The 12,800-nt window shown below is 37.1% G+C and overlaps 1 protein-coding gene across 1 annotated transcript in view; it reads right to left on the reverse strand.

Annotated features, from left to right (window-relative positions):
• Window positions 1-1,431: 1,431 nt before the first annotated feature.
• Window positions 1,432-12,800, reverse strand: part of ccdc9 (coiled-coil domain containing 9) — a 43,128-nt gene continuing 31,759 nt past the window's right edge. Inside the window, 1 exon segment of the mRNA XM_030152675.1 lies at window positions 1,432-2,245. Within this exon segment, the coding sequence (XP_030008535.1) occupies window positions 2,233-2,245 (13 nt within the window). The 3' untranslated portion in view covers window positions 1,432-2,232.

A 12,800-nucleotide genomic window follows, 5' to 3' on the forward strand; every position in this document is an offset into this window, starting at 1 on the left:
TGATTTTCCAGGTGATTTCCCTCAAACCTCCCAACAAATCCTCAAATTAAAGACTCGAGGACGACGCGTTTACACGGTTTAGGACCTTTTCGTACATTACATGAAGCTAAAACCACTTCTTCAGGAGACTCAGACCTGCAGAGATCAGATCAATACTGACCATAAAACCAAACAGAACGGCCATAATTTTTGCTCCTCATTCAACTGTGACTGTAAACAGATGACAGCAAAGTCAAAATCAATCAAATTAATTAGAGGAGAACCCACAGACCAGCTGCTTATGTACTGGTACGTGTCACTGTCAGTATTTCTTACAGATTTAAGTGTTTATTTATCAAATCTGATCTGTGAGATACTGCATTCAGCCACTAGGGGGCGATGGAAAGGGCATTTTTAGACCTAGAAGTCTGAAAAAACATCTTATTTTGTAGATTTTTTTGGTCTTATCGCATTGAAAATTGTTTTAAGACGCTTACAGTTTTTTGTTCTACACCCGAGTGCGACTGTTCATATGCACCTGAACCGACTGACCCAGACCATAAAACCAATCGGTTCAATTATCGGAGAATCTCTAAACCGTTTTCCTTTATGCGTTCTTATTTTGTTGTTTTTTTGTTGTTTTTTTGTTCGGATCAGTTTGAAAACAAGCGTTGTTTTAAGACGCTTTCAGTTTTTTCTTCTACACCCGAGTGTGACTGTTCAAATGTGCCCAAACCGATCGACCCAGACCATAAAACCAATCAGGTCAATTACACTGGTCAACAACAAATTTATTGTTTAAGTTTTTTGAGCTGATTTAGGATAATTTTGGTGTGCTGAATCCAAAAATCACATTCATTTTGCTCAATCAGGTCAACTTTCTGAACTATGTTACATATTGGCTTTTTAACATGTTTGCTTACATTTATGGGCATTTTCACATCATATGATACTAAATTCTTTCATATTTCTTGCAATAAACGAGTTCTGAAGATTTTACTTTTGCCAATTTATGATTTTTTTTTTAATATTAAAGGTGAATGAAATGGCTTCGACTAGAAGATCTTGCAAAAATAAGCCTGACGTATTCTGCTACATCTGCGGTGAATACACCATTGTACCTAACAGGAATCCTGTTAGAAAAAGATTTTTTTTCTCTTAAAACCTATTTTGGGTGAGAACTATATAAAAAAATCAACTGATAAAGTCACAAAAATGTAATCAATTTTGTGAGAAGATCAAATTTTTCAAAATCAAATTAGCAAAAAAACCTGACCTGACAGAGAAAAACAGATGTCATTTTTGGATTTAGTGGTGCAAAATGGTCCTAATTCAGTTGAAAAAACCTAGACAACTTGCAAAAAACATTTTTTTGTAACCCAGTGTTATCGGAGAATCTCTAAACAGTTTTCCTTTATGTGTTGTTCTTTTGTAGTTTTTTGTGTTTTTTTATTTTTTGGTCGGATCACATTGAAAACGAGCATTGTTTTAAGAAGCTTGCAGTTTTTTCTTCTACACCCGAGTGCGACTGTTCATACGCATCGACCCAGACCTGAAAACCAATCAGGTCAATTATCGGAGGATCTCTAAACCGCTTCCCTTTATGCGTTCCTATTTTGTATTTTTTTGGTTGGATCACGTTGAAAACGAGTGCTGTTTTAAGACGTTTTCAGTTTTTCTTCTACACTTGAGTGCGACTGTTCATACACATCGACCCAGACCTGAAAACCAATCAGGTCAATTATCGGAGAATCTCTAAACAGTTTTCCTTTATGTGTTGTTCTTTTGTAGTTTTTTGCGTGTTTTTTTTTTTTTTTTTTTGGGTCGGATCACATTGAAAACGAGCATTGTTTTAAGAAGCTTGCAGTTTTTTCTTCTACACCCGAGTGCGACTGTTCATACGCATCGACCCAGACCTGAAAACCAATCAGGTCAATTCTCGGAGAATCTCTAAACTGTTTCCCTTTACGCGTTTCCAGGCTCAGCGGAGTTCAATCTTTACGATGAATGGTCCGAGGACAATCTGGGCTGGTGACTGATGTTACAGGAGGGTCACATTCCTCATTGTGTCTTAATTCACTAGAAAACCTCGACGCAGACCTCCACCTCCACCTCCTTCACCCCCCTGTAGCCCCTCCTCCTCCCATCGACGCTGCTTTGTTTCATGCATGTGTGATGACTGACATGCTCTTCGTCCACCTCCCTCCAGCCTCCTCTTCCTCTCAGAGGCGAGTCCGTTAGTTCCCGCTCGACTTATTCTGTTGAGAAAACACAAAACAGGAAAAGCAGAGGGGGGAGGGGTTACACGGGATGCCAAGCGTACGTCTCTATGTGGTTTCTGTCATGTGCTTGTTGCTTTTATTCCAAGTGCATGGCGGTAACGTAAGTGTGCACATTTTCAGCCTCGGGGGAAGAGGCTTTGTGTGACTGCGGCAACGTTGGTGCCATTACTGCCCATTCAGCTCCTCTGCGACGCTTAAATGGGACTGAGAATCACATGCAGGGAAGTGATCATCAATATCGAGCATGCAGCTGCAAAAGTGTTCACCAGAAACACACATTCTGACACTTTCATATCTGTAACATCAGGGTAAAACCAGACAAATTAGCTACAAAACATCCAAGCGAATGTCAATGTGAATAAGCAGAATTATGGAGAAAAAAATAAATGTTTATAGGTTTAATAATGTAAAAAAAATTATTAGACCATCAAAAGTAACCAGAAATAATAGTTATGCAATCAAGTACTAACTCCTGTGTGTGTCATGTGACTAAAACAGACAGAAAAGAAAACATGGAATGCCTAAAAGCACTGTTTTTCTCAGTACAATGCCATAGATACTGATGTAAGAACTGAAGTGATTTTGTTATTATCAAGAAAACATGGAAAATGGATAGATATCAGCTCTGAAATTAAACTACTATGAGCTATTTTTGTTGTTATCGTTATATTTGTCCAAACAAATGTACCTTTAGTTGTACCAGGCATTAAAATGAACGAGAAATTGAACAAAACAAGGGTGGTCTAATAATTTTTTCCACCACTAAATATGGATTTACAGAAACAGACAAGAAAAAGGAAACTGTGTGTCATGTCAGAACTAAAATATAAGTACTGTAATGTAATTTACAACCACAATACACACATCTCACTTAGGAAGAAAAAAATTTCCCATTAAACTTTAAAGAAATATTGATGTTCATAAACTATACGGACAAAAGTATTGGGACACATGTCTACAGCTTTAAGATGTCCTGTTCATGGGGATTTGAGACAAAAACATCAATATTTCCTTCAAGTTCAAGTGAGATGTGAAGAAAGTAGATGGTTAGTTGTGGTAGAAAATTGTTATTTACAGTCAGAGCATGAAAAATATTTGACAAATTTAGAGGCAGAACATTTTTAAATCATCGTCATGGATAAAAAACAAAACAAGAAATCCAATGTTGAGAGAAATTAAATAAAAACCATCTCTGAGGGATTTTGGAAGCAAAGATAACAATTTAAACCAAACTAACCAATGTAATGATATTTATCCCAATATAAAACTATATTCTGACATTTGTCATAACTGTTTTGTATCCCAGACCCCTGTTAGAAAAGAAACACCTGAATTCAACGTGTCCACATACTTTTGTCCCTATACTACAGTTTTTTTGGGTGTTCTGATTTCCTCCGCCATTAAACAAAAAAAAAAAAAGCAGGTACACGCATGATAATTCTCCCGTCGGTGCAGGTGATGCAGATCTGGAGTTGGTCTGTAAGTGCCTTCGATGGCAGCTCAATGCTCCTAATGTATGCACACGCTAATGCTAGTTGCTAATGCTAGGTGTTATGTGTATTACGATTGATGAAAAGCAGACTGAATTGCCAACGTGATATCATGAATTGCGTACATATAACAAGGCACTTTTAACTGTACGCATTATAAGCTTTCTGCGTGTATGTTTACGCCGTGTCAAATACCATGCAATTAGCGAGTAGGGGTCAGGGTTAGGGTTACGGATATGTAAATCAGAGAACTTGGCGTACATTGACACGCGATCAAATAGCACTGAATAACGCGAAAGGATGAAAATGCGTATGTATAGCACGCCAAATGCCATAAGAACTGGCATGACATTCAACGGGATTTCATGAGATCAGTCTGGAACTGCCCTTCGGAGACAATACAGGGACTTAAGCTTTAACCTTTCTGCACCGGCTTCACTTCTGAGCTGCAGTCCTGACCCAGACCCTTGGTAAAACACCAGACTCACATTAACGCCAACACTTAACACTCAACTGTCAACATACAGAGTCAAACTACAATAAACTATAACGAACAGGTGGTGCCAGGCACAACAAACCCCGCTCCTCACACGTGTTGTAGCTTATTTTGGCATCGATCCAGCTGATGTCATCATGTCTATGCGTGTGCAAATTAGAGCTGAAACGATTAATCGACTCAAAGTGATTAAAAAAAAATCATTCAACCAAAATTCTCCTGAATCAAAGCTTTGTTTCCTTCATTTCCCTGCTGTTAAACGTTGGTTCCACTGCTGTGTTTCACACGGACGCTTATTGTGACGCACAAAGAAGCTTCAATTCAGGAAAACTGCAATAGAATATTTCCCTTCAATCAATTCGAGTTGATTAATCAAATCGTGAATTTTTGCATTCGCTTCAAGCACCTCATCGATTAATCGGTTGCAGCTCTTGTGCAAATTTCATCCATTACAAGTAAATGGGGAAAAAAGATTTTGAAAATTCATAAAAAATTTGAACTTGGACCTATTTTTTTCCCCAAATTGTAATGTCATCTATTCTGGGTCACTGGCAATCTATAAACCCAATTTAGTATGAATTCAACCAATAGTTTTGCTGCTAAAGTGTTAATTAAACGAACAAAGAAACAAACCGGGGGGGGAATGAATCTGCAATGCCAACAGTGTATTTCTGATTGAAGTCGAGCGTCAGTGACTATTTTTCTTTGATCGATCTTTGACAGTCCTTACTATCCTCACATCGCGTACATTTGCAGTCACCACTTCCAGTTGTGTTCCCAGCGCTCGCCGCCTTTCATCAGCGCTCGGATTCGTCCCAGAGCGGCGCCTCAGAATCATCACAGGACTTAATTGAATCAGACCGAAGCACTTCAAACAGCCTCGCCTCTATCTGTCCAATCAGCTGTCCGGCAGGCCGCAGCTCATTTCCTCTCAAAAGCCTTTTCTAAACTTAATTGTGCCTCTAATTTCCCTGGTTTCCTGATCTCCGCCCTGACGCCGACACACAAACCATCACACAATTACAATTACCCACTGTCACACAGTTACACAGACGCACAGCACGGCATCATCACACGAGCTCATCTGACGCCTGGTTTTTATCACAAATGAGTCATCACGGCTAAAGTAAATGCAATTAGCGTTTTTGTTTTTTACATTAAAAAAAAAAAGGACAAAAGAACAAACCTGAGCCTCATAGAATTCACATCTCATCCTGTATCGACTTCTCATTAATGTTACTTTTTTTTTGAACTTCTTTTTATTTAGATTTCATGTGTGTAGCCATACAGTGCATTGTAACAAATCATTATATACCAGAGATATATGTATATATATATATATACATACACACACACACACACACACACATATATATATATATACATACACATACATACATATATATATACATATACATCTCAGTCTTAATGGGGGGTAGTAGTCCATGGTTGTATCAAGTCCAAGGCTACAGGGACCAGAATATTCAGGAGAGGTCAACATCAGCCATTAAAATACAACATGGTAGAACCTTGACATTCTTTCAGAATCTGAGATAGAACAAAATAGCAATCCACAACAGCAACAACAGTGAAAAGCAACAACACTTACATCAATTAAAATGTGACTTAATGTGGGTCCAGTTGTTCATAAATATTTCTCTTTTCATTTGTAACACTGCAGTGGTATATTCCATGTTGTACACATCCTGAATTCTATCCCTCCATTGGACTATTGTGGGGGGTTGTGGCTTTAACCAAGAGGTTGTTATTACTTTGTTTGCAATCAATAAAAGTATTCTAAGCAGTTTTGTTTGACTGTTTTCCCTGAAGATCCTCAGGTATTATGCCCAGTATAAAATGTGATGGTTTCATTGGTAGGTCTATGGACAAACATGCTTTTATTTCTCTTTGAATATTTTTCCAATATTCTGATAATTTTGGACAATCCCATCATTAATGTTACTTTGAGTTTTAATTTCATAGATTTCACAGATTAGGTCTTTTTTTTTTTTTTTTTTTTTTTTTTACTTGAATCTAGTTTTATTTTAGCGGTTTTAATCTTTATATTTTATTTTCAAAGGGTCAAAAAGTGTCAGTTAACGATGCATCAATCTGTTGGAGGTTCTAGGTCAGGTATCATGTCATTACATCGATGGAGCTTTTGTCTCGTTATGTCTTTTACACCCTTTTTCTTGCGTCTTTTCACTTTATGGACATTGATTTGGTATGGATAACTTTATGAATCCTACCAGATGTTATAAATCTTCTACTCATTGGAAACCCAGTAAAAACAGTTTCATGGTCTGTGTATTTTTCCTGATTTGAGGCAGTTTTCGATGGAAATAAACCAAATCTAGAGCAAAAGCATCTGCCTGTCTGTGTCAATTACAGGTGACTACAGTTTCATGGTTTTGTTTCGCTCATAGTTTTATTGCACCACCAATTTTTATGTGATTGTCTTGTGTCTCAGTTGGTGTTGTCATTGCTGTGTGGTGTTGTTTTAATAGTTACTGTGGCAGAAACAATTGCCCCCCAGGAACAAAGAAAGGTCTTGAATCTTGAATAGTTTAGTCTCTCAGACAGAACTGCGCCACACTGAGAGCAGAGCAGTAAAAGAAGAGAGCAAAATAAACTGAATGAAGGCGGTACAACATGGAAACAAAGCTACAAAAACATCTCAAATACAACAAAACAAGACGAAAATAGACAATCCAGCATCACCATGATATGTTTTATACCATAACAGTCTTAAAATGAACTGAAAATACTGTGGTGAACAGAGTCTGACTTAACCATGTTGCTAAAGATGTAAATTCATTGTGGGGTGAACCTGGAGTGAACTGTTGATGTTATAGAGTACGATGATGAAAATTAAACTAATCACAAAAAAAAAACATTTTATACTATCCACATATGTACACACCGAACCAGAAGCCTCTGAAACCATAACAGCAAAAATTACATCATTACTATTATTTGATGTTTAATTGTTAACTGCACTATTTTTAGACTCATTTCAAACATAAGTGTGATATTTTTATAGATTTGTTCATACATATACATACTGTTTAATATCATTAATATTGTGTCTATTCATATTTCATATGTATTTTATTTTATTCTACTTTAGTTCTATTCTTTTTCCCCAGTTTTTTTATTGATTTTTTTATATTGTAACAATCATAACTATACAATTAAATGTACATAAAATATTTAGTTATAGTTACCAACCCTGATGCACCTCATACTCCAACAAAAATATATAAACGTACACATCCAAAAGGAATACATAAAATAAGCTTAATTAATTAAAAAAAAAAAAAAAAAAAAAAAAAAACATCTTTAGTTACAATGAGAAATTGTTTGTCCATCTTTTTAATATATGATATGAAAGGCTGCCACATTGCATAGAATTTGGCTGCATTACCTCTTATGGTTTATCTTATTTTCTCTAACGTCAGATAGTTCATAAGGTCTTTAATCCAAAGGTTGAATGTCGGTGGATTTCTATCTTTCCATTTAAGTAGAATGAGCTGACGAGCTATTAAAGTTGTGAAGGCAATGATGTTCTTAAAATTCTTGTTGAGGTGTGTATTCTGTGGAATCACTCCAAATATTGCAGTGAGTACATGACACTCTGTTGGGGTTTCAAAGATCTCTAAAGAGATACTAACTATTGGTTGCCAGAAATTGCTCAATTTGTTGCAAAGGTAAAACATGTGTGAAAGATTTCCTGGTTCCATCTGTCACATTTAGAGTCAGCAGTCAACTTTAGTTTGGCCAGTTTTACTTTAGACCAGTGCAGTCTATGTCCAACTACTTTAGTTCTAATCTTAAAGGTGGGGTCTGAGGTCCTGGAAAAACAGTTCGAGCAGCTACATTTTGAAAATACTCAGTTCAAAAGTCCAAACCCCTTTCTTCAGACGTCCCTCCGAAGCCACGCCTCCAGAGTGGTGGCACACGCAATGCTTGTTTCCGAGGGTTCACGAGCGCTGCACAGCAACAGTTCGCCGGCTCTGCTCTGCTCCGTACCCGGGTCAGGCTCAGACGCCGTCTACAGTCCGGTCCGGCCGAACCGTCTCCGACACCAGCTGAGGCTGCTTCGCTCCCGTAGGCCTTGGGCTCCTGCCCCGACTACAGCCCTGGCTGAGGCTCCGGCTCGTGTATCCATGCATACCTCATTCAGTCTCCTCTAACCCCCCTGCTCTTCCAGAACAGCCTCAGTTCAGACCTATGAGACTAATGTTACATTTCCTAGTGGTTTATGTTAGTGACTAAACAGCATGCAGGTGAACTTTCCATCCTAATAGAACTAATATAGCTAAGCTCTGGCTACACTTCCTGTACAAGGCTCCGCCTCTGGGAAGGCGAGGAGGGGCACGCGCAGGGGTGGGGGGTGGGGGTGAATGGCAGTTGAGTTTGATAGACATATCACCGTTCAATCATTTCGACCAGGCACTCAAAATGATTTTTCACTCCTGCCTGTTCCACAGGTGACTGATTTTTTAAATTTTTGTGTTAGAGCATTTAATTAATTAGTTGTCATCGGGGTGTGAAGGGGATTTTAAAGAATATAATAAAAAAAATGCACCAGAAAAACATCTCAGACCCCACCTTTAATCTACTTTTTGTAAATTTTATATTCTGTTTTCTTATTTTATTTTTTCAGCTGTTTAATTTTATATTTGCTCTGTTCTTATTTTCTCACATATTGTTTTTTTTTTTTATTCTGTTGTTCAATATTGTACAATAAAGGTTATTCTGTTTCTGATGGTTATTGTTATTCTAATGGTAAAACTGGACTAAACAGAAGGTGGATTTAGGAGGAGAAAACAACACTAACATCTGTAAGTCTTCTGTTGACACCAAATTCTAATGTCAACTATTTTGCCATCACGTCGCCCTTCAGCTTCATAAAACTTGTCCATTATCAAAAGCCACAGGCTGTAAGTGGTCGTTAAAACGTCTAATGACTGGATGTCCTCTAATCTGTGGTTTATTCACTTAGCTCACTCTTAAACCAACACAAACAGAAAACAGACAAACAAATACATCATGAGCAGATGGAACACAGCCGGCTGAGACGCCATTAATCCGGTCCACGGTGAGTGTTTTCTGTTCCCATTAGTCGTATCACACCCAAACTGAAAACGTCCACTACCGGGGCTCCACTGGATGTGGTGGTTTTAACTCTATAAAACTACCATTATGACAGGCAGCTTAGATTTCCTTATTTTTGCAAAAAAAAAGTGTCAGGAAATGTCTTTTTTAATTTTGCCAATTCAAAGAAACTAACTTTCAGCATCTGTCCATTAATCATCATCATTAAATGTAAGAAATACTTAAAACTATGTATTATGGCAAAAAATACAATAACATACTTGAGTTTTTATCATATTCATTATGAAAAACAACTGTAAATGTGCATAATGAAAGTTTATGAGATTATAGAAATAAACTTTCAACTATTCAACACTGGCTCAAACTGTTTTGTTTGTCTAGATCAGGGGTGTCTAATATGCGGCCTGGGGGCCGCAACCTGACCGCCAAATGGTCCAATCCAGGCCATGGGATGAATTTGTGAAATGCACAAATTACACTGAAGATATTAACTATCAGCCATTTTACTTCAGGGGGGAAAATAAAGCCGTTCTTTTGTCTCAAGCAGGTTGGATTAGTAAAATGTTACCATAATAAGCTGCTAATAATAACTCCAAATTTCTCCTCTAGTGTAAAAGCATAATATTGATAAAATTGCACCTACTTTTCTCAAGAACTTTCAGGTTGTTATTGTTATTCACAGTTTTTTTAAGGATAATATGTAGATGCACACATTTTCATGATGTAATTTTACTTTTTTTTTTTTTACTGTTATTATTTTATTGGTCTGGGCCACATGAGATTATACTGGACTGTATGTGGCCCCTGAACTAACACTGACACTCCTGGTCTAGATCATTCTGTGTCCATGTTACAGGTTTATATTTTTTGTTATTGCTAGGTATTTTTAGCTTCGTTTTTGGGTAATTTTATATTTGGTCTACTCTTATTTTCTTACGTATTTTTATTTATTATTTATTTTTTAATTCATATAGTTTGTACTGACTGGAGTAGTGCACCCAATTTAATTGAGAACACTGACAATAAAGGCTATTCTATTCTATTCTATTCTATTCTAAGTGATAGTCTCTTAAGCACTTTCTAGTCAAACTGTCAATGAACTACACAAACTGAAAAAATGCAGATGAAAACAGTTAAAAAAAGGTGAAAAAAAAAACCCTCAGCAAAACTCAATAAAACACATCAGTAGTACCCATCCATCCATTCATCCATCCATCCATCAGCACTATCCATATTATATACAATTATTCACAAGAATCCACCACTAAAACCTAAAATGCAATTCCACTGGACCCCAGACTATCTACCTGGGTCTAATTAATACCTGATGACGTAATTAAAAGAGAAGACGGTGACTTATTTAAAATATTAATTCTTGCCTGCAGAAAGGTTGTCACAAGGAACTGGCTAAAAAGTGACCTTCTATAACCACAGGAATGGCTGAACATTATAGAGGAAATATATACCATGGAAAAACTAATGTTTTATCTGAGGAAAAAGGTGAAAACTTTTAATTGAAGATGGAAGAAATGGACCATATTCACGGACACTAATTGTTGTTGCCAGATCTGATGCGGAAAAGCAGATGCGTGCATATGGAACAGCATCCCTCCCGTTGTTGTTTTGTGCTCTGTGCCGTAAAAATGTTTTACAAAAGTTACAATAAAAAGTAAAAAAAAATGCTGCTAAAAGTAATAAAATCTGTAAGAAAAAAAAAAACAGTGCAAACGGTTCAGGAGTTATGGTAATTTGAGGGTGAATGCAGAAATGTGGCGCTGGAGACACAGTCGATCTAAAAGGGTTAAAGCTCTGGTTTCTGGCTGAATCGTCTGCTGCATCAATCTAAATAACAAAGACTTTATGGGCTGGCAGGGAATGAAAAACAACTTCACCAAACAGTCCATTAAGTACTTCAGATCCACACTCAGAGAGAAGCCAGCGCACAAACACACTCTGAGCCATTAAAATGATCTGTGAAGCCACGCTGAGAAACAGTTGGATGTGACGTCTGTGGCCAATAAAACGTCCATCAGAGGCCGAGCGGAGGCACACGGACTGAGGCTGGCACTTATGACAAAAAATGGAAATACAGCCGCTCACAGGAAACGACTGATGCATTGATTTCACACCCAGTAAGATTCAGTTCACGTAGGGGACAGGTGACATGAGGTGACAGAAACAGGTTTTACTTTCAGGAATCACCTCAAACTGTTCACACTGGGCGTTTAACCCCGAGGGGTCTGAGCCTACTGTGCCGTTTTTGAGTACTTTTGATTTTACCTTTATCTACTATATAAAGAATGTTTACTACACCCATGTTGAAATCTTTTTTTTTTTTTTTTTTTAGCACAACGTCATCTGTCTCATCTGCCAATTATTTTTTCACTTTAACCTACTATATCAACACAAAGGACAAAAAACACAAAATATAAAATCTGATTTGAAAATTTATATAATTTATTGCATAAATACCACAAAGATGCTTAACGAACCTTTTAAAAGACTTCAAAAGTGAATATGGGTTTCCAAATATTAAGTATATAAAATGAAAATAGTAATAAATAAAAACTAGAAAAGCACTCGGAGAGCGCAGACCTCTGCCAAGGCAGATCAGAACCCCCCCCCCCAGTCACCACCAAAATTTAATAATTTGTTCCTTGTGCCAGTATCAACATTTCCTGAAATTCTCATCCATAGCTATCCATAACTTTGAGTTATCTTGCACACAGACAGACAAACAGACAAAACCAACTCCAGCAAAAACATAACCTCCTTGGCGGAGGTAACTACACTCAAATATTTGACATAAAAGCTATTCTTTAGATAAGTGTTTTCTCCAGTCCCCCCCAAATGACAAAGCTATGGTAAGAAATATAACACTTGCTTTATATCGCTATAATAATGCTATATCGCCTGTTTACTCCGGCTTCAAATCATCATATCTCCAGTTGTATTTGCTCTATCAACATCAAATATAAAGTGGGAGAGTGTGTAAAGTCCGCACTTTCGAATGCAATTGTCCCCAGTGGTCTACGTGACTGACTTCAGACACTACGACGTGTTAAAAATGTCATGCGATTCAGTCACGGGGCCATGATCGTGGACCCCTAAGGGTTAATAAGCTGAAGTTATGTCATAAAGCAAAAAAGAGTGAGGAAAAAATAAAAGTCAGATTCATGCATCAGAGATTAGACGTACACAGGAGGATTTAAGGCTGCAGTTTCATCTGTACCGGTACCAGTTTGGAACCAAATTAACCTTGAAATGTCATTATTTGTATTCAAGTGTCTTTTTTAATCATAAGACGTTAAACTTCTTTTTTTTTTGTCAACTTCCAAATGTATTGTTCTCTACATTTAAACTTTTCTAAATGTTGTATGACAATTTATCTTATTATTTTGCATTTTTACTGTAAGTAAGCAAGATATAAAG

This window comes from Sphaeramia orbicularis, chromosome 13 (assembly GCF_902148855.1).
Source record: "Sphaeramia orbicularis chromosome 13, fSphaOr1.1, whole genome shotgun sequence".
Classification (NCBI taxonomy): Eukaryota; Metazoa; Chordata; class Actinopteri; order Kurtiformes; family Apogonidae; genus Sphaeramia; species Sphaeramia orbicularis.